The sequence below is a fragment of the Lynx rufus genome, unplaced genomic scaffold (assembly GCF_022079265.1).
Source record: "Lynx rufus isolate CCGP_SWC_20201006 ecotype Redwood Valley unplaced genomic scaffold, mLynRuf1.p SCAF_5, whole genome shotgun sequence".
NCBI lineage: Eukaryota > Metazoa > Chordata > Mammalia > Carnivora > Felidae > Lynx > Lynx rufus.
Window position 1 is genome coordinate 143,971,257 of NW_025814867.1, and position 23,576 is coordinate 143,994,832.

General features: G+C 39.4%; 1 protein-coding gene across 8 annotated transcripts in view; it reads right to left on the minus strand.

Annotated features, from left to right (window-relative positions):
• The window catches only part of GRIK1 (glutamate ionotropic receptor kainate type subunit 1), a 369,629-nt gene extending 346,790 nt beyond the window's left edge, over positions 1-22,839 (minus strand). For all 8 annotated transcript variants that reach the window (XM_047099652.1, XM_047099651.1, XM_047099649.1 and 5 more), the window contains exon 1: positions 22,722-22,839. In XM_047099652.1, coding sequence (XP_046955608.1) covers positions 22,722-22,839 — 118 coding nt within the window. The remainder of the gene's footprint in view (positions 1-22,721) is intronic.
• Positions 22,840-23,576: the final 737 nt, after the last annotated feature.

The window sequence follows — 23,576 nt, forward strand, 5'->3', positions numbered from 1 at the left end:
AAACACATACACAATATTGTCTCCCCACCTAGAGATGAGTTCTTTTTTTTTAATGTTTATTTTTGAGAGAGACAGAGACAGAGTGAGTGGGGGAAGGTCAGAGAGAGAGGGAGACACAAGATGGGAAGCAGGCTCCAGGCTCTGAGCTGTGGGCGTGGATTCTGACACGGTGCTGGAACCCACAACTTGTGAGATCATGACCTGAGCTGAAGTCCGACACTCAACCAGCTGAGCCACCCAGGCACCCCTAAGAGATGACTTCTTAATTCTAGCTCTAAAATAGATAAATATGGAATACTGAATAGATTGATGCATAGACAGAAGATGATAGATGGACAGATGGATGAGGGGAGTGACAGGGGGACTTTGTCACAAATATTTCATTGGATAAAAGAGAGCAAAACTGCCTTTGGTCTTGGTTGTACTGCTCTTGCAGGTTTCTTTCTCCAGAGCTCTGCTCTGACTTCTGCTCCGGGGCGCTGCTCCAAGAGCCAAGATGGTGGCAGATGTGCTTTCTTTCTCTAAGTGGGAAAAAGACAAGCACGGAAGAGGTGGGAAAAGAGAACTCACAGAGCACAGGTGCATTCTCCGTGGGATCGATTTTAGAAAAGAGTAAATAGAAGTGCAAGAATCTGAAAGAGATCCCTTTACATCTAGTGACGCACCTTGAGAAGGCTTCCTGGGTCTCCAGAGGCACACAAACCCCTCAGAATGGTCAGCTTTGGCATGAGCTTGGTCCTTGTTGACCTCAGTCCTCTCCCACCACACTGGCCTTCCTTCAGGTGTTCAAATAAGCCAAGAGCATGTCTTTGCCTTGTGGCCTCTCTATATGCCATTCCCTTTCCAGAGGGTTCTTTCCTTTGCCCTTCACATCTGGCTCATTGCCTCCCATAGGGTGCCAGCTTAAGTTGTATGCCTTGACCATATAATATCTATATCAATATCTCCCCCTCCATAACTTACTTGTCCAGTTTCTACAAATTTAATTTGTTTCTATCATAACATTGAACGATTTGTGGTTACGCTTTTTGTTGACTTCTCTGTGGTGTTATCCACCCCCATGCTTGTAGTTGGCAATCATGTCTACCCTTGTACCAGGGTAGCCCCAGGGCCTGGCTCAGTGTCTGGACACTGCAAGCTAAAGAGATCATGAAAAACCCTCAAAGGACAAGAAAATGGAAAAAGCAGGAATTAACTCTTCATTGATTGAGAATATAAAACTACTCTGGTCTTGCCATATTTGCATTTCATTAGACAATTAAATTTTTACTGTGTACTGGGTTTGAAATATAGTCCAGAATTCTTTCAAATGAATTTAAATATATAACAAAACCTCATGAGGTTGTATACAAAATCGGTCCTTAGCTGCTATGGAAGGCTTACTATACATAAATATGCAGATTTCATCCATTCAAAATACTGTGAATGGTGGAGTATTGAAAGGGTGAGTATTTGGTCCCCAGAGAGTCAAACATAGAAGTAGAAGCAGAAAGTACTGGGGTGATGAAACAGGAGAAAACAAAACCCAACACATGAAAAGAACTTGGCTGGAGTCAGCTAAAACTCACCAGAAGATGCTTAAAATCTACATGCGGAAATATTAAAAATATTCCAGTCCTTTTAATGTTTTAATGTTTTAAACTCTGAATAGTACACAGAAGTATGCAATCATAAAATAATGATTGGAAAGGTAAAGTTAGGGGAAAAAAGAGGAAGACACAAGCCCAGAATAGAGAATTAGCTGAACGTGATTTTTAAAGAAGTTCTCACCAATACGACGCAAGAAATTACTAAGGTGCTTACAGCCACAAGAAGTTATTGAAATTAGAAACTAAATTATTCAGGGCACCTGGGTGACTCAGTCGGCTGAGTGTCCGACTCTTTGGTTTCGGTTCAGGTCATAATTTCACGGTTCGTGAGTTTGAGCCCCGTGTCAGGCTCTGTGCTGACAGTGCGGAGCCTGCTTGGGATTCTCTCTCCCTCTCTCTCTGCCCCTTCCCCACTTGCTCTGCCTCCCTCTCAAAATAAATAAATAAACTTAAAAAAAAATGTCTTAAAAAGAAACGATAAGGGGGAAAACTGTATGAAATTAATGTATATTATGTTAGTATAGCAGTGTTGTTCTATGTTGTTCGTATAACAATGCTATACTGAAACAAAGGATTTAATGATTTCAATTCAGTCCTTTCATCTATTTTAGAGTTCTCATATTGATCCAAATGAAACATTTTTTAAAAAAATTTATAAAAATATGTTGGCTTCTTTTGTTGCTATAGTTCCATGGGTTGATCTGTGTCTTCCTGAACTTTCTCTGGCTCAGTTAAACCAACATCCTTCTCTGAGAACCGACAGAAACCTGGGTCTGTCACAGAACAGAGGCACAATATGTGTTTCCTGAACACATGAGTGCTTCAGGGAGCAAAATAAGAAAATGTTTTGCAACTCAAAAGCTCTTTGATTCAATAAGCAGCATCTATCCCTTGGATGACGTTTATTATCTTAATGCACCATGTCAGTAAGAACTTCCAAATAGCTAGGATTAAACTTTCTTATTCAAAGTTGTTTTATTTCCAAATGGCTTCACAACTTTTCCCCCTAAATTAGCTTTTGTGAAAATGAAACACTTGCTAAAATGGAGTTTGCATTTCGGAGCTATGAAGAACCTCTTTAGGTCATAGGAAACAAAAAGAATACACTTACAGTATATAACAAATAGAATCTCTCTGACATGAATTTAATATCTATTTAAAAAGATATCTCTTGATATCTTTCTTGCTATACATTCACCTTTTTAGACATGACTATATTGGGTAAAGCAAGGGTTTTCTATGACCTTGTTGCCACAAGTTGATTTAATAGAGCCAAGTCAATGTATGTATGTATGTATGTGTATATATGCACATATATATAGTATTTTATATATAAATATGTATATATGTATATATATTGAACTTCAGACACTCAGACTTTAATCCTATAAATAACTTTCTGAGAATTTACATTGGTATGTATTTTGTAACTTTTTTTGAGTACTGTAATCTATTATAGAATAAAAATTGCTGAAAAGTCAGCAATCTTGCCTTGTCACTATGTGAACCTGAGTCTATCATTTATTTTCTCTCATCTCAATGTTTTCTCCTCTCAAACAATGGGCATAATGGTGACAGTAGCTATTACTTAAAGTTGCTAAGTGTTATGGACTGAATGTTTGTATCTTCCAAATCTCCTATGTTGAAACCTTAACCCTGATGGTATTTGGAGATGCGCCCTTTGGGAAGTCATTGGGTCTAGATGAGGTCATGAGTGCGGAGCCCCCATAATGGGATTAGTGTCTTTCTAAGAACAGGAAGACGGGAGCTCGCTATCTCCCCCAGCTGAGAAGGCAACCATCTGCAATCCAGGAAGCTTCTCACCAGAAACTGAATCTGCTGGTACCTTGATCTGGGACTTTCTAGCCCCCAGAACCGTGAGAAATAAATGTTTACTATTTAAGCCACCCAGGCTGTGGTATCTCGACACCCTGAGCAAACGAAGACGTTAAGAAGATAAAATGGTACAGATTTCTTTGTGAACCACAAATATGTGCAGTGAAGTAATTGTAACAATAATGACTTTTCTTAAGCATGAACCGCTATGCGAATCACTTTTCACATATGAACTCAGCTGAGCTCAAAAGCCTAGTGAAGTAGACATAATCGATCCCATTTTACAGACAAGAAAATGGAAACAGGGAAGTTATGCAATTTGCCCAACATCTCATACATGGTGAGATGTGGAGCTGAGATGTACATAAACAAAATATTAATAATCTCCTCTATCACTTCATATTCATCTATATATATCTCTTTTATTTAAGTTGAAGCAAAAACTAAGTCTCACATTTTTCTGGCATCTTTCATAACATATAATCATGCGGGGCAGCAGAATCGATATTTATTTATCAAATATATTCATTACAGCGCACCTGTTCTGGTAACTCACTGGAAAGTGAGCAAGTAAATAAATTAATGTCAAGAAACAATGCATGTATCATATTATTAAAATGACATTTTAACGAAAACGTAGCTGGAGTGATTTCTGTAAATGGAAAATGTCTGAAATGCATATTAAATGGCACATTTACTTTATCTTTATGGTTCCGTTGCCCTATCAAGAGATGTTTCAGCCCGGTTGCCTTCAACTGTCAAGGCCAATGTCCTGGCAGAAAGCAGATGGCACGCTCACCAGAGGTGAGCATTTAATGAAGATGCTCTTTAAAAGCAGGTGGCAGTGTAAGAGCAAGGTAGCAGATAGTATGGTGACTCCTACGTGTTACAAGCAACTAATCTACCCTGGGACAGAAGGTGTGGACCAGGGGACCACGAGACACTTAGAACTTTAGGCGAGAGACACGTCAAGTGAGCTAAGACCTGGGGCACCTGGGTGGCTTAGTTAAGCCTCCGACTCTTGGTTTTGGCTTAGGTCATGATCTCATTGTTTGGGGGTTCAAGCCCCACGTAGGGCTCCACGCTGACAGTGCAGAGCCTGCTTGGGCTACTCTCTCTCCTTCTCTCTGCCCCTCTCCCACTCATGCTCTCTCTCTTAAAATACATAAATACACTTAAAAACAAAACAAAAACAAATGAGCTAAGACCTGTGGAGGAAGAGCTCAGTCACCAGCAACTCACAGAAGATCAGCAGGGAGGGAGTCAAAGACACAGGAAATTAAGCCACATTCTCTTCCTGACTTTCCATCTTTCCTGTCATTCCAAAGCAACACAAAGAAGGCAAGAGAACCTTTTGATAGAACTTCTAAAGCTCAAAAGAGAATGGATCTGGAGGAGCAGAGTGTACTCATCATGGCCATCGGAAGGAAGGGTCTCCTGTTGGAAGAAACATGGCTCCAGTGATCTTGGAAGAACAGTATGTACATACACAGAGGATAGAGTCCAAACTCTCCACCAGAAATATTACAGCAATCTGTCAATGAGGGACTATCCCAAAGTCTTCCATAAATAACACCCCTAGACAAAACGTTCAGGATACACTATGCTTTCTTGAGCTTGGGAATGTAGAATAGATATTCTGGGCCCTCTTTGTCTGAATTCTTCACTGAGCAAGGGCCGCACTTTTAACAACTTGTAGGAGAATCCAGCATTTACCAGAACACAGTGCTTGCTGTATAACTTTGCTGAGTAGGTTAAATTTAAGGAACTCTTACTTGACTTGTTCTTAGACCATATTCTTCAATGGCTTCTGTACTCTTACAAAACACCAGGTTACATAAGCCTACACGGTGTTTTGAAAATGGTTCAAACCCTTTAGCAGGACCAACGTGTTTCAGGGTAGCATATATTTTGGCCACATGTATCAAATAATGAGGATCTCTCTCTGCCTCAGTTTGCTTAATGTATAAAAAGAATAAAAGTGTGAATCCTTTCTGGATTTGACATTCTCTTATTCTCTGTGTTCTTTGACCAAGGATGGAAGTGAAAGGTTTAAGAAGAATATTACACACGAGAGGACTCTCCCAGAAGCAGAACAGGATGAGAGTCAACAACGATTTAGGCAAAGAGAAATATTTTTTCTTTAAATTTTTGTTTGGTGGGTGGGACAGAAATTCCCTGGTTGGCTCCTTTTTTCACAGTTCCTCTGGGGATAATTAGAACATTCTATTTCATTTCTCTATGCCGTCAAAGAGAAGATTTAAATTTTATCTTGGGGGAGATAGCTATTGGTTACATAACTGGTTATGCATTGCAATTTTAACCTAAGAAATAGCTTTATTTTTTTTTACCTAGAAGAAGTTACCAGAAAAAGATTTTGCACACGCAGCCAAACGAAAAGTACTAATAAAAAAACCAAATTTTCAATGAAGACACATTCCATTCCAACTCTGAACTTGCACACATACTGTTCTACTTGGAATCTTCTTTTTTCCTAGTCCATTCATACTTCTCTTACAGATAAAAATTCAGTAATTTTTTACTCTGGGAAAGTTTCCTGAACCTTCTTAAATCTTGTCGGTTTCTCCCACTAAATGAGCTCAGAACATCATGATCCTCTCATTCATGTTTTTTATAGTTTACAACTGAATATTAATTTGTGTGATCATTTAACTCAGGCATTTAACTTTGCCTTTTCTACACTGTGAGCTCTGTGAAGACAGGCTGTCTACTGTGGACATGAACTTAAATGCCCAGTTGCCTGCACTGGAGCCTCAGTGAGTGGGGTGCATCCTAATGCACAATTTGTTAACTTACCGAAGTGTCTGCTTGTGTTCCAGATGGATGCGATCTCAGAAAAGGTACTGCAGATGCTGGGCATGGGAAGTGTTACTGAAAGCTCTGTCCCTGACTGACAGCAAAACATTACTATGGTATGTTGCTTCTGTCCATTCTACCTGAGAATATATGATTGACTTTTTTTTTTTCCTGGAGCAATCTGCACTAAACCTATACTGGATTTGTGTTAATACTCTCTATTTTAGAATTATTCAGTCTCAATGCTATTAATATCCTGGGCTGGTTAGTTTTTGTTGTGGGGAGCTTTTCCTGTGCATTGTGGGACTCCTCCTTCCTACCCACTAGATGCAAGTACCAGCTCCCCCGGCCCTAAGTTGAAACAAACAAAAATGTCTCCAGACGTTGCCAAACGTGCCCTGGGGGACAAAAATTACTCCCGGTTGGGTGTCACTGTTCTAGAGGGGAAACCTGACAGATTCAAATAAATATATATGAGTAATGGAAAGCCACTGTTGAAATGCCTAGTGCAAAGTTTTTCCGATATACTTCACGATAAAAGGAATGTGAGTCCTCATTGCGTGGTCCACTAAGAGCATTATTAATTCAGATCGCTGCTTTTCTTAATGGTTTTATTTCACAGATTCAAAAATATCTTCATCTGTAATCATTCCCTAGGGGCTTTCAAGTAAAAATTGAGTCTTATAAATCAAATAAATCAAAAAATAATAGGCCAGCATAGGTCAGACTTCTAATATCTAAAATTTCACTCAGGTTCCCTCTGCCTTTAATTAAGACTTTTGAATTTGATTTTGTTTCCTAGCCCATAAGCTCACTTTAATTTAGCTATGCAAATTAATGTACACCGAAAGCCTGAAAAATAGAATTAGGGAAAGTTCTAAAAGAAATGTAGTAAATTGAGAATTTCAACTTAAAATCTACTATTCACAACATGGTTCTTGTATTCCATTAGGTACTGGATGCATATCACCCTCAGGAAATATGATTGATTTTGAAGGCAGGTGGATTTACCTCTTCTTTTGATGACACACAAAAATCGTCCTGCTGGGCGAGGCTATTGTTCTGTACATAAAAGCAAATGAAGGAAGGGTTGACAATTATACAAATACAGACTATGCAGACAATTAAATTGGCCAGTGCGCTCACAGAACGTGTTTTCCCTTGCTGAGTTAAATACAAGACTGTTTTCTATTGACTTGATTTTGTGCATGAAAGCTGGCCTCAATTTCCACATTAACAAAATGGTTACATATGGAAGACGTACCTTCTACTTTGGTCGAAGGGAACAATGAAGATTTGGGGTACCAATGAAGACCTGGTAAACATGGATATCATATGATCTGTGTGCAATAAATGATATTTGAGATTTAAGGTGAGTCAATAAAACCACTAGCATGTTTTAATTTTGAAATACATTTCCTATATATGTGTTCATTTCTTCAACAACATTGTGGATAAAATAAATTCTATCTTTAACAATGTTGAATGGATAGTATAGATCTCAGGAAAAGTAATGCTAGAGAGAGAATCTGCAATATGTATTAGGAACAACCCAAATACACTCATTTTCACTGTCTTTCCTTTTTAACCAATTTTCTTCATGCTTACATGTTAAAAATTATATTGCTTAGATTATCCTTTACAAAAATAAATGGAAACAGATCTCTGTTTCAAAACAACTTAAGTGCAAATCCATAACTTCTGCTGCTTTATTCTGCACTCTTTGTTTAATTTTAGTTATTGGGTCTCACATTTACATTTTCCTAAATAAATCACTCCCTTACACAGCTTTTGGGGATAATTCATAGAAAGGATTGTGGATTTTTTTTGACCAAAAGAATCTTAAATATTAGTGTTTGGAACATAAGAGTAGACTGCTCATATAAAATGGTTTTTCCAAATATACACTAGCAAAAAGGTGATCACTTTCTGACTCCCTAAATGGACTTCTCAGCCCCTGATTTGTGTGTTTCTATGCCATTAAGGGGTGTGTGTGTGTGTGTGTGTGTGTGTGTGTGTGTGTGTAAATGGATCTTTCCACAAGGAATTATGCAATTCCTTTTAACTATGACTTTCTCTGTCTATAGATTTATAAAATATAATGCTTACTCGGATGGTCATGAATTGATTTGCAATGTGACATTTTCTTTCTTTCAAAGGCTCTGAAGAAGTTTGTTTTTTGTTTTCTCTCTCCTGCTTATTACTTTTCAGTGGAAATGCCAATTTCAAACTTTTCTCAGGCAGCCGTAATGGGGAAGTTCTACTTGTGCCTAATTTCTTATGCACTACATTCACATTAATGTTTGATAGAGATGAAACTAGATAATGATTATACAATATTTTTGCAGTGATAAATGTGTGAAATGGAAGTAAGCAATCATTAACTCAATTTGTAGCTCACCTTGTCATTTTACAGATGTGACAGAAATCTTGATCAAATTATTTTTTGGCTCAAAGTATAGAAGTGTGGGTTTGGAAATGAAACATATCATGAAGCTTTAATGAATGTTTCCTTTCTCCCAGAAAAAAAAAAGGGCAAGAACTTCTACAAAACTTGAAGTTGCTCTTCAGGATCCACAGAGAAAGATCAAAACCTGAAACTAAAACAATGTTTCAGACTTTGTTTGCTTGTTTTAAAATCTGAAAACCCTTGTAGTATTCCAAAATATGGAAACTAAAGACATTGGGTTTTCAGGGTACAAAATGAAAAACAAAATCTAAAGCTGCTCCCCTTCACCTTTATGCAATCAATGGTCTTGTTTAACGACACAGGCTTTTCTAGAAAAAGATGATTGGGATTAGGGTGGAGTATTTGAAATGCTCAGAGGCGAAAGATGTATGTTTCAAAAGCAACAAATAGCCCAGTTAGGCAAATACACAGCACAGAATCTAAGAAACAAGATAGTACAAAAAATGGAAAATTATTTTCTCAACAGTAGTCATATATATAGTCATGAAGCACTGACTTCAGGACACAATAATTTTATTCTGTGTTTGCTGTAAGAAAAAAAAAGTGTTTAAGACCAACAGCTTTGAAACCCAAATTATCATGGTGGACAGGCTACATTATTCGTTTATCGATGACACTATAGAAGGTCAATTTATCTATCTTTAAGTTTACCTGAAAGACACATTATTTAAATTTGATGTCTCAAAGAGCTTTATTTTTTTCTCCTTTATTTCTATTTTTCTCTTTTTATTGCTGTGGTCAATATTTAATATTTGTAGCCTTGTTCTCCAGTGCAGACAAATGTGTATCATCCATTCGTGAATTTGATGTGATGAATTTAGAAGGAGTTTTTGAGCGAAACTTTGGCCATGCTTCTGTGTTTCATCCACACAGATGTGAGATGCCCTTTTATTGAAGGAGATATCCTGCTTGGGTTTCCTAATTTCATAGAAGGACCTCATCCCTATCTTCTGATGTTTTTGGTCTCTCGTTATCCAGAAGTGCACACTTCAGTACAATTTCCTACCCCTTCAAATTTCTGTGGCTAGCTTTCCAGTAAAGCTCAGATTCAAGAAGCAATAACGATGAACAATTGTGAAATGATATGCAGTTTTTCCATTCCCCTAAAAATTATCACTTTGGGATCAAACCAAATGACTTGAGAGTTCCATATCTGGACGTTCTGCAGAATTGTTTTAATTATTATTTGATGTCTTGTCATAGAGTTATGTTGAGCACTTTCAGAAACAAATGTATGTGATATACTACTGATTTCATCAACAGGATGTTGTCTACAATATCACACTATTCTCTTCCTCGAGATCACATGGTGAATTTATTTCTTTCATATTTTTCATCTAAAACACCTGTAATTCGTCTAGGCAACTCGACTCTCTGAATTTTATGATTTGTCCTGTTTCTCTTCTTATTCCAGCTACTAGAAAGGTCAGATAAAATGTTCTGGTCCACTTTTGGCATCTTTTGTAGGACGTCACCCCTGCCATTCTCTTATTTGGCCTTTACCTTCATTTTCATCATTGCATTTGTATCAGGTTATAATTATCTGTATTTCTGTAAGCCTTTTGAATGGTTTTTGTAGTAAGACAAGCTATAAATAAAAGAATGAAAAAATGAATAAGCAAATGATGAAGAGTGTGTGAAAACAAATGAAAACTTCATCCTCCAAAGGGAGAAGGGAAGGTCAAAATTCACAAACCCTCAAAACCCAGCAGTCAGTTTGAAAGATTACTTCATATGAAAAAAAAAAAAGGCAGGATAGACTTTAGGAATAGTGCAGCGAACTGAGTTTGGCGTGCTTTCCAGGAATTGTTTACTTATTTGTTTTTTTATAAGCATCACATTAATCATTCTGTGATGATGTTATATGTGATACAGAGGTGGGAGAATGCATCTCAGAAATTCCATACCGTGGACGGCCTTTCTGATTTCTTATGACATTTGCAAAAAGTGAGTGATAGATGTTATTCCTGAGTGTTCTTCCCTTATATGCAAATGCATTTCGCCTAATTGAAGGCTAACACTCGCTAGAATTAAACCCAGGTAATACAAATATAATATTAGTCCACACTAATCATTCTAAAGTGTTATGCTATATCCCACTCATTTGCAATGGCTATTTTAATTATTTTTCTAAGAGTCTTTGCAGATGAAGACATTCATTTTTTGTACTTATATGCATTCTACATGTTCTAAGAGATTTTTGGTCTCCTTTCTCTCTCCTTATCTCCTAGCTATCATTCCTAGAAAAGTATCCCAATATCATTCCTAGAAGAGTATGCATATATTAAACTAATAATGAACAATAATTTATAACAAATTTTTAGTATTTTTCTAATATGTACTTATCCCTATTGTTCTTCCCTAGTTAATTATAGCTTTATATGTGAGTTTTTTTGCCATGTAGAATAAAGACAAACAAAAACAAATAGGAATTTTAATATATGTATTTGTATATGAATATATATATATATTAAATAGTATAATATATTATATATGTAGCATTGTATATTGTAATGTGCACACTAATATATTTAATAATATGTGTATTCAATACATATAATATATACTAATTATATAATATTATGATAGAACATATAATAATTACATATATATGTGTATATATATAAAGAGAGAGGGAGAGAATTTAGTCTTAAAAGCTTAGGATTGCAAAAGACAGAAAACTGAAATTCCTAAGTTTACTCACATTGTTGCTTCCGTTGTTGTCTTAATTTTATTTTATTTTTTATGTTTATTTATTTATTTTGAGAGAGAGTGTGCACACACACACACACACACACACACACACACGCGCGAGTGGGGGAAGGGCAGAGAGAGAGAGGGAGAGAGAGAATCCCAAGTAGATTCCATGCTGTGAGCACAGTCCCAGTGTGGGGCTCGATCCCACAAACCACGAGATCATGACCTGAGCCCCAAATCAAGATTCCGGTGCTTAACCTACTGAGCAACCCAGGTGCCTCATTGTTGTCTTCATTTTAAAAACTCTGCTTTAAATACCACCATTGTGTTTGCAGGCTGAAGCTCAGAGTTCAGATTAATTCAGCTCTCTGCTTCCCCTTCTTGTACTTTGGGGGATAAGAGGCCAGTAGAGCCCCCTCGGACACTGTGTACTCTGGGAGAGCACAGAGCACACCTGCCTCGAGGTGCATGAAGGAGAACTCAGAAGCTTTGTGCGCTTGAACAGAAAGGGTCTGAGATAACAACCAGGCTGGGAAGTAACTTGCTGCTGGAGATTCTTCCTTAATGCTGTCTGGGTAAACAGCCCACTTGCAAGACTAGTCTCAGAGGGTCAGCAGCCCCAGAGTGAACTCAGGTGGGCTCCCCAGTTAGGGTGTAAGCAGCAGATACATAGAGTTAGAAGCCAATACCCAGGATCAGACAATACAAGCTTCACCCAGGGGATGTCCTGGAGGGATGATAGCAAATGCCTCTAGCCTAAAGAGAGGAGTCTTTGATCCCTGTATGGGGAAGGAAGAAATGAGATTCCTAAAAAATTTACATTTTAAATTGCAAGTGAAGACTTTGATGTAGTCCTGTTGGAAAAAGGGGCTTGTGTGCATAGTTAAATTTAATTTCAGGGAAATGAACAATGTTGCATTTGCACACACGTGATGCCGTGGCTATAAATGCTGAGTATCATGGGGTTACGTGACTTTGTGCAGCATCTCAGTTCAGACCAAGGACAATACGGCACAGCCAACACTGTAGAGGGAACACAGATCTGGAAGGGACTGGCTGGTGTACCCAGGCTCCTATTCACCACCAGCTCCCTTCTGACAGAAAAGGGAATAGATCTACTAAAAAGTTACGTGACGCGGCCAAGCTAAGAATCACTGGGGCTAGAACTGTGCCAAACTGCGTGCCAATGACTGCTAGGTTAATCTAGAAACTACAGAATGGTGACCTTCACCAATCATTTTTAAATTGGGCAAAGAACAAGAACATTAATAGGAATCGGAGTGAAAGAAAAAGTCACCATCTTAGCAAAACAAATGGGCCTCCCTTTTCTACATTCATTCTCCTGTAGTTCTTATCTATAAGCAAGGATGAATTGCATACATTCTCAATCCAAAGTACGTAAAACCATGTACTATGGTCTGCACCATTCTCTAAGCATTTTCCATCTTTAACACATAAATTTCATCATAAAATTATATTTAATAGATCTTTCTTTCTTGGGCTTATTCTATTCTTTTCCTAGCTATTCCCTCCTGTTGAACATTTAAATGATTCACAATTGCAAATAACGGCTCTTGCCAATTCAGTGAACATGTATAGAAACAGCCTTAGGGTTCAAATATATACTGAGAACAAAAGAAACACACACTACCCAGAATTCAAAAGGCAAATATTGCCTTTAGACTTGAAAGATGGCTCTAACTGACTAATTCATTTTTAGGAGATGAAGTACAATAACATCTTATACAATATAAACACAGGTCACTGGAATGCAACTTCTATTTATGGATTGCCAAACTATGTAATCCAACAGTTTAGAAGTTTAAAATTAAAAAAAAGAAAATCCTTAAAAGTTGCCCTGGAATCATCATAAAAAAATCACTGATTTTCACCGTGCTTTCCCCAATTTGAATTATGAAGTATTTTATTGTCCCTAGGAATGAAGTATTGATTTTCTGAGGGCCTATTTAGTTTTGCTAAGAAAAGAAATCCACACAAATAGTTTGCTATGAGTATTAATTCAAAGACATTAGCACAGAATGCCTCTACCAGAGTATGTCACAATGCCTGAATCGATATTCAAAATTAAATTATGTTTAATTAAGTACAAAAGGCATAGAATAGTAACTAGATGCTAATGGATAGAAACAGTGAATGGCTGATTTTCTGCAAAGTTATTGACGAATTCTAAAGAAGACCTATAACCATCATATTTTATCAATAACAATTTTTATATAAAGTTTATTTCTTTCATGATTTTTCCAACATTAGATGCTGTATGTCTTTTTTTATGATACTGTAGAAAACTTTCTATGTAGCTATTACATGGAATTGGCAATCATTTTTCTATTTCCCTTGATACAATTAGTTACAGATCTTGATGTACTGCAGAATTAGTAACAAAGATGTGGGTTTTTTGTTTTTGGTTTGTAATATACCTTATTTCTTTATTTTTAGAACAATTTTAGATTTACACGAAACTTGTGAGGGTTGTACAGAGTTCCTATATACTCTATTTCCAGTTTCTCCTTGTTAACACCTTTTTACATGAGGATGGTGCATTTTTTAAAAATAATGAAGCAATGTTGATACACAATTAGAAGTAATATCGATCTTGATTCAAATGTCCTTAGTTTTCACCTAATGTCCTTTTTTTTTCTTATTTCAGGATCCTATTCAGAACTCCATATTACAGGGACTCTGGCGTGGGTCAGTTGGTTAAGCATCTGATTTTGGTTCAGGTCATGATCTCACAGTTCGTGAGTTTGAGTCCTGCGTCGGGCTCTGTGCTGACCGTGCAGACCCTCCTTGGGATTCGCTCTCTGTCCCTACCCTGCTCACGTGCTCTCTCTCAAATAAATAAACTTAAAAAAAAAAAACACATTACACCTCTTTGTTGGCTCTCCACAGGCTTCTTTAGGCTGTGACAGTTTTCCAGACTTTGTTTTTTATGACTTGGCAATTGACAAGTATTGGTCAGGTATTTTCTATTAGTATTTGTCTGATGTTTTTCTTGTGATTAGAGTGGGGGTTGGGATTGGGGGAGAAAAACCAAGTAGATAAGTGCTATTTGCCTCAAAGGTAGATGCTGTCAACACAATTCATCACTTGTGATGCTGGCCTTGGTCACCTGGCTCTTCTGTGTAGGGAGATTTCTCTCTTCTTGTCTATTTATTTATTTATTTATTTAATCATTTACCTATATCAGTATGGACTCGTGGGTATTTATTTTATAATTTGGCTTATAATCTAGTACTTTTTAAAATTTTGCGACTCAAATTGTAACAGTTTTGGCCATTGGGAGCCGGGTACTTGGTGTCTGTGTCCCTTTAACATATTCCCATCGGGGCACCTGGGGGGCTCAGTCGGTTAAGCGGCCGACTTCAGCTCAGGTCATGATCTCTCAGTCCGTGAGTTCGAGCCCCGCGTCGGGCTCTGTGCTGACAGCTCGGGGCGGGAGCCTGTTTTGGATTCTGTGTCTCCCTCTCTCTGCCCCTCCCCTGCTCATTCTCTCTCTCCCTCTCTCTCTCTCAAAAATAAGTAAACATTAAAAAAATTTTAAAAATAAATAACATATTCCCATCAATGGGATTTTTTTTGAGTGCTCCTGTACTTTTTTGGCTCATCTTGTACATTTCTCCTTCAGTCCCCAAATTGTCCATTTCTCCAGGTGTACCTGGGTGCAAGGTGTGCTCACTTCTACTGGGGTGTCACTGTCTCTAGGCCCTCTCAACTGGGACATGTGTGCATGTGTGCACCATCCCATTTTGGGGTTGCTTCAATCAGTAGAATAAGCCTTAACATAGTCTATAATCTTAGACTTGTTCAGTGTAATAAGTAACGCATTGTATTAAATTTCCATTGTGCATTTTAAAGGAAAATAGTAAGTACTAATGAATTACAAGTCTCTAAACTGATAACTGATGATGATAACCACAATTAATCATTAGATTTCTATGAAATGAAAACGGACATATAGAATTCTAATACAAAAATCTGCACTGTTGAGCTCCTTTTGGAACATTATTCAGTAGAAATTTTAAAGAATACTCATAGACTTTTGTATGTTGTTGTATTTTGTGTTTTGTTTTCTTAAGTCAGGACAGCAATAAACTAGTAATTCATCAGAAGACATAAAACAGGATAAGCTTTCAAATGTATTTAGCAACTAACGTACCGACTGATATATGAAGGATTTAGAGGGCTAAAGAAAAGTGTTTTCACTATTGTAGAGTGTTTCTGTGAGATTGATTTGTGGTCAGTAGGAGTATACTCTTCATTTAATCAATGTCCTTGCCTCTTAATTCCACTTTCTAACTAATTTTACATTGCATTTAATAAATATGTTAACATAGCATTAGACAAAATTACATGCTTTAAAAAAAACCTTAAAATTTTTTATAAGAACAAAAAGAATAAACTATCATTTAAGTGATTTGGGGAAGTTAAAGATTTTTATTTTTTAGTAGTTCATAAATAACATAGATACAAAATCAAATATTTTTACCTGTTTGTTTGTTTTATCCTCCAGGATAAACCATTTTTCCATTTGATTTATTATTACTAATACTCTAATGTTGATGTAATAAGATTACAGGTTTTTCCAATTTGATATGACAGCCTGATCTCAGCAGTAAATCAAGACAAACTTACAAAGTTTATGTAGCCGGTATACATTTCTTTTTACTTTAAAAAGAAATTTTCATTTCTCCATGAAAATTGATCATTGAAAAAAATCAGATATGCATTTAAAAAGAAATAAGTAGGCTGAACTTTAAATAAAGATAGACTTTTAATTTACTACAGATTATAGTCTTGGAAAATATATTATAAATTTAATATTTTTCCATTTAAAACCATGTTAAAAAGTAAGTGTAGTGAAAAAAATCAGGAAAATTGTCCCATATCACATTTTGCGGTAATAAAAATAACATACCTTTCAGGATAGGTAATGTGGTTTTAAAAATGTTTTCAATATAATAAAGAACAACAAGTATCCAAACATTTAGATGTAAAATTGACCCTTGAACTACACGGGTTTGAACTACATGAATCTACTTATATGCAGATTTTCCCCATAAACACAGTATAGTACTATAAATGTATGTTCTCGTATTATTTTCTTAATAAGCTTACTTTATTATACTAGCTTACTTTATTATAAGGATACAGGGTATAATACATATGACTACAAAATCTGAACTCGTCAACTGTTTATGTTTTCCGTCCGGCTTCCGGCTTACAGTAAGCAATTAGTAGATAAGTTTTGGGGGAATCAAAAGCTACGTGAGGATTTCCAACCACCCAGTGGTTGTTGCCCCTAACCTCTTGTTCAAAGATCAATTTTACAATTTAAGCTGTGTAAAAAAGTTCTGAAGTAGAGTGGACAGCATTTTAGTTAGACCTGAAGAAGCACTAAGTGTGCGGTCATGTGAGTTATGTGTGCATTGAAAATTTCAGCGATTGTATTGGCCAGTGTGTCCTCAGATACGTTCTGAGAACAGATATGTTCAGTGAGACATTAATAGCTGTGATTCAAGTTAAGAGTCCTCTGATAAGGAAAATGTACGAAACGCTGGAGTCAAAATAAATAAATAAATAAATAAATAAATAAAAGAAAAGAAACAGGTTTCTTCGTGCAGAATCACAAAAAGCTTTTAATATAAACTTGTCTCTTGAATCTCTAAGGGACAGCATTTCTCCATACTTAGCCACACAAATAAATTATTTTACAGCACATAATTCCTTCCCTGTTCATTAACAGGGAGAAAGAAGGGAAAGTGCTTTGGTCAACTCTACCATATGACGTTCATTTTACATACAATGTCGCATTTCATTTTTGCCACAAACCCATGAGTCTGTGGTTATTTCTGCTTCTCTAGCTAACAAAATAGCCCCCTCCTCAACATTCTCCCCACATTAGCAATCTTTTCAAGGTCAGCCAATTAGGAAAAGGCAGTTAGGAAAGAGAGTTCCTTTCTACCTGGAAGTCTCCAGTCTTTCTTCTAGGAGAAACAACTTCTGGAAAATTCTAGAACATAGATGATATTTTCTACACTATATGGTTATCAGTGGAACAACAGAAGGGTATTAAGAGGCTATGGGAAATCACCACCACCAGACTATCTCCATCAATTCTCCCTCAAAACCATTTCGATGAAGTGAACAATCTGATTATAAATGGTGTGTTTTCTAGGCTTTCCCTCCAACTGGATTGCCTTCCTTAACCCCCTCTTAAAGAGAAATTATGGAGAATCAAATAACAATGCCAACTTTTCTCTTTGCTAACTGCCTACAATATACTCAAATATAAATTACTTTAACTTTGATTGATGTGGTTATCCCGGAGTCACTGAGAGCAACAGCTCACCTATGCTTGATCTCAGCTTAAATGGTTATATAACTGCACAGATAAGTCCATACACAATACAGCATACTTTAATGCAAGGAGCTTGAAACTTGAGATCAGAATAGCTAGCTTCAAGTTCTGGACTTTCTAGTAACCAGCACTTGAACTTAGGCAAAGTTACCAAGTCATGGTCTTCTCATTAAAAACTGGTGATGAGAAACCATACAGGAAAGGCAGCTACAGTTCAGGTTTATGTAGGATAAACACTGGACTTGTAAAATTAATATTACGGAAAAGAAGAATCATGCAGATAAAACAATATGGTAAGAGATCTGCATGTGTGCAGAAATATGTTCATATCAGCCACTCTCTTTTCATCATGCTCTCAGACCATTTCTCTCTCAGATTTTTCAGGGGCCGATGGAGTTCTCAAGTTGATGTTAGGAACACTCTCTGTCAGGGTGAAATCGACCTCAGGCCAAACAGATCTCCCTAAGAGCTTCTGTTCTAGGTTTGGCAGAATGAACCCACTCTGTCCTCTGGGCCTTTGTGGGCTTGAACTTATTCTATGTTAATTCCTTTCATATAATAAATCGATGGCACAAGATTAATTGAAAACTCTTCGAGAGTAACATTTGGAATTAAAAAGTAAAACGTGTCTGCATTGAAGTCCTGATGAAAAACTTCAGCGGTTACATACAGCATACACCATCAGAATACATGCTTCCAGGGGGGAGGTGTGTTTATCTGTTTTGTTCACTGTTGTGCACATGGCCTCTATCTAGAATTATGTCTGGCCCATGGTAGAGGAATAAGCACATAGTGAAGATCTGCTGAGTGAAGAATGAATATTAAAAGAAGGAAGGAATTCGTGGCTCATGAATGAGGTTGTGAGTTTTCTACACTCACAAGCAAAAACACAAATATACACGAAGCAAAGTTTGGAACTTTGGGCCTCATTAGGGGTAAATATTAAAAAATGATGTTATGGCCAACTTGATAATTAAAATAAAATCCATTTAGATCTGTCTTAAGGAAAGAAAATCATCTGGACAACTATATTGTCATTTAACTTTCCATGCTATCGATACAAATTTCCACAATATTTCTCTTTATTTACCATATTTGATTACATAATAGTAATATAGTTTTTAGTGGTTTGTTTGCACATCACAAAAATTGTTTCTTTGATCCCCTCCCTATGAAACAGGAAAGGCGGACAGCATTACTGCTAATTCAGAGGAGTGATCTGGGCTCGGAAATATTAAATGTGTAATAAAAAATATAACACATTTACTATTGAGTCTGTTCAGAAAGAGAATGACAATAATAATAATAATGTAAAAATAAAACCACAAAACAATTATAATGCAATTAATGTATGCATATACTGCTGAGAGCACTTTTATATTCTGTTTTTTGTTCTCTTATTAACGTCACTGTGAGGTTGCAATTGTTTAATTGGATTTTTCAGATACAAAATGTAGGCCTGGTGAGACTGAACAACTCTGGCTGACATAGCCATTGAGTCCTGGAGCGGGGACCCAAACTTGTGCTTTGTGGCAACAAATCGTGTCAGAAAGCCTGGTTCCCACCACTTAACTCTCAACTCTATGCTTTTACCCCCACCTCTCTGTGTATGTTGACATGATATGTAAAAATATAGTATATAAATATATCTTTCTGTTATGATTATTATTACAAGTATGATGCATCTGTCCAAGAAATTTTTTCCTTTCCTTTCCTTTCCTTTCCTTTCCTTTCCTTTCCTTTCCTTTCCTTTCTTTTCCTTTCTTCTCTATTCTATTTCAACTAATGGAGGTGTGCCATTGTCAACTAAGGTCATCCAGACCCTGCTGTAACTATTAGGTACAGGTTGGTTGGCCATGTGATTCTGAAGCTCAAGTGTGTGTGTGTGTGTGTGTGTGTGTGTGTGTGTGTTGCGGGGGGGGGGGTTAGATACACAGAGATTAACTGGTTGTTAACATACACCATATGTATACAGAGAAGAAAGGATGATCCAGCATCCCCTAGGGAATTCCCAGCAGCTAACCATATTTCCCTTCGATGCAGGTTGCTGGGCAACCTCTGGAGGGTAGTGGTAATGTTTAGGGAACCTACATCCCATTGGACCCCCTTCATGTCTCTAATCTGTGACATGAGGTTGTAAACTTTACAAAGGATAGCCACAGTATGTGTGATAACCATGCCTATGTGCATACTAAATGACCTCGTTAATATTTAGCAGGCATGAATTTTATCTTAAAGTTTATACCTTTCATTCATTTTCCTCAATAGCTGAAATTTAAGCAGACACTCACAAGAAAAGTAGACCACCAATTAATTTATTGAAGCATTCAAATGCCTTTTCATATATGCACAGTGCAAGGCGCCTAACATTAACGGTCTACTTTGGATATGTTAAGTTACTGGAAAACACGGAAGTCAATAATCAAGAGCCCCTTTTTGTTGGTTGGTTGGTTGGATGGTTTGTGGTTTGTAGGAAAGAGAAAAAGGATGAGAGATAAAAAAAAAAAAAGAGAACACATTTTAATTCTTCTCTTTGCTTCCCCCTCCCTGCTCCCCACACACTTTACACACTTGCTTAGTCCCTAACTCCTTTGATATTTTGTATTCCGTGTTGGACTTGGCTGACATAAGAAACTCCCTGTAGAGAGGCAGGTTGCCTCTGAGCTAAGGCTGGTTTCCATGGTGCTGAAATGTCCACTTAAAAGTAAGCACAGTCCTGAGGTACATACACGTAGTGCTTACACCAACCACAGGTCACTCAGAGCCAGAAGGAGTAAGACATTTGTACTGCACATAAACAGCATCAGGCCATGCAATTTTACTTTATGCATTTCAGCTCCCATTTGGAAAAAGGAAATCTCATTATCCTGTACCATATATTTTAAGGTCAGTGAATCATGTTGGGTTGTTCTCACTTTGAAAACCACTTTTAAATGGATGAGTGTAATTGCTTGTAAATACTCAGATCTGTGAACAAATATGTTTTAAAACATCCTTTTCCACCCCTTCTGGGAATTCCTTTAGATTTGGGGAATGCAGGGGAGGAAAATGCTACCTTAAGTTTGTTATACAGGAAGGAGGGCTATTGGCTGGAATAGCCTGTTCTAGTATGTCAAGATTTCCACCCCTCCCCTCTCACTTTTTAGATTTGTCTCCTTTAAAATATATAAGGCATAAGCAAAACACCAATTAAGTTATTAGGTGTTGGAAATTGTAACGCATTCATCATTTATTTAGTACTGTTCAAAGAAATTTTGTTATTGGATTGTGGAGGGCTGATTGCATCCATGGTGGCGGGGGGGGAGGGGACAGGATATTAAGGCTACAACATACTTCAGGTGAAGGGTATTTTAGTTACAAGTAGTATTTTTTTTTTTTGTACAACGAATGCTTTAGAACTCTTTTAGTGGACAGTCTAAATTATCCAAAAATGCACATTATCATTATCTGTAATCTAGAAAAATATATCTGCAGTAAAAATTAGTATTAGGGATCTTTTTTGAAAATTAGATCCCACATGTCTGGAGAAAATGCATTTCATAGTAGTAAATTTCTATATATATATATTTTTAACAAAATAGTCATGTTGAGTGACAAGAACTAGTTTCTGAATCTTTGGAAAGAGGTTTGCTAATTGCAGGCCAGCATCAGTAAAGTTATTGAGAAATTTCAGCTGCTCAGGGGCCTCGCTGGGTGGAATGCTCTACACTATTCCGTGCACATCCTGCAGATCCTGTGGGTTCCTGGAAAGGGTGTGAATTAGAAACCCTTAGAACTCAGGACTTCACTCTTGCTACCTCCAGTGGGAGACTGGAAAAGCTGGGAGGCCCATGTGGTGTCTCAGCTTCACCTGTGGCTCTCTCTGTGTGTGTCTAAGAGGCATAGCTGATTGGGGAAGGAGGAGAGCAAGCTGAGACTAAGGGACTAGAGATTGGGTTTAGTATGGAAGGGAGAACATTAAAGGCAAAGAGGTTTTTCACCCCCCACCTCCACCCTAACAGCCTAGAAATCGCTCAGTGTCTCCACTACACCGCGGTGGGCGCTGTGCCTGTAGGTATAGAAATCCACACCCTAGCAAAGTACCCACCCCCGTCCAATGTCCTTGCCTTTTGCTCTTTTTTAGGCTGCCCCAGGGCTCCTACACTCAGCCTCCCAGTCTCTTTTTATCCCACCTGAGAACGAAGTCCAGAGTCTTCCAGGGAGTTATTTTGACGGGGGACTGGATCATTCTCAGTGGCCCGCAGGCGTGGCAGATTGGGGATCAAATGGGGCGCTTAGGTGTCTGCTCCTGGTGTTGGCTGACTGTTCTCTCCCCTCCTTGAACTCTCGGCCACAGAGCCAGATCCGGGCTCTGCCCCACACTGGTGGAACCCTCCAGACTTTGGAGGCTCCATGTAGAAGAACGCAACTTGGGGACGAAAACTTGGAAGCTCGGGGTTAGCCGGCTGTGGGAAATCCCCGCGGTCCCCACATTTTACTCTTGAGATACGGACATGCCTTTGACTCCCCGGCGCCCGGGTTGCCAGGGACCCGGGCTGCGCATCTGGACCGCCCGACGTCCACCCAGACGGCCGGAGAGCGCATCTCCGCGCCCGAAGCGACTGGCTGCAGCCGCGCGCGACCCCGCGCCCGGAGTGGGGTGCCCGCCCCGGAGAGCCTGGCCCCCTGAACTCCTGCCCGCGTTCCCGAAGCCCGGATTGAAAAAACCCGCCAACCGTCCCTGGCGGGGAAGCCCGGCACTCGCCGGGAGGGCAGCAGTGACGCGGCTTCCCCTTTCCCGGAGCCTCCCGTGCGCGCTGCCCTCGCCACCCCCGGGCTCTGCCCCTGCGCCGGCGCGCGCTGCCACCCCGGGACCCGCTGCCCTCGCGCCGGCCCAGGGAGCCGCCGTGTCCCGCGAGCCGGCGGCCCGGAGCGCTCCCCGGGGCTCACTCACCGATCCTGAGTACTTGCGGGGCGGTCTGGGGGAGGACGCAGCAGAGGAAATAGAGGAGCGCCCAGCCGGTGTCCCTGGTCCGGAGCCCGGGCTGGGCGAGGAGTGCGCGGCTCTCCATCTTCTCGGCTTCTTAATTCCTGCCGAGCCCCAGCCGCGGCCGCACGCCCGCGAGATGCAGCGCGCCCGGGCCGGCTCCCTGCCTCATCCTCCCTGGGATGCTCGGCGGCGGCACCCCTGAGCGCTCCCCCCACCCCCCCCGGAGAGATTTCGAGGGCGCGGGCGTGGGAACTCGGAGCTGGCTGGCGACGCGGGGCTCGCTCGGGGCTCCTCGTTTCTGCCGCTAGCCCATCACCGCTGCTGCTCCTCCTTCGTGGGCCGCGGACGGCGGAGGACCGGCGCGCTTCTGCTCCCGGAGCCCAGAGACCAGCTGGGGAAAGTTGCTGTCCCAATTTGCGGGCACGTCTCCCTCATTCGTCCTCCGGTCCGATGGAGAGTGGCGGGGGGCGGGGGGCGGGGGCTAGGGGGGGTAGGGGGAGGAGGCAGCCAGAGAAGGAGAGGAAACGGGGAACGAAGGCGGAGGAGGATGGAGAGAGGGGACTGGGTGAGTTGGTGCAGGGGCTCTGAGCAGGCAGGATGGGCTCCAGCAGGTTAACTGGGATCGGAGCCACGCTCTTGCCTCTCTCAGTGCTGGCTTTCCTCCTCCCCTCGCTGGCCCCACCCTTGATTTACTGCCCGCCCCAACACCAGCGATCCAGACACTCACTCACGCGCGCGCACACACACACATACACACACACGCAGTCTTCCCTTGCCCTCAACTTTGCGCTGTGCTGCTTGGAAAGTCGATTGAGCGTT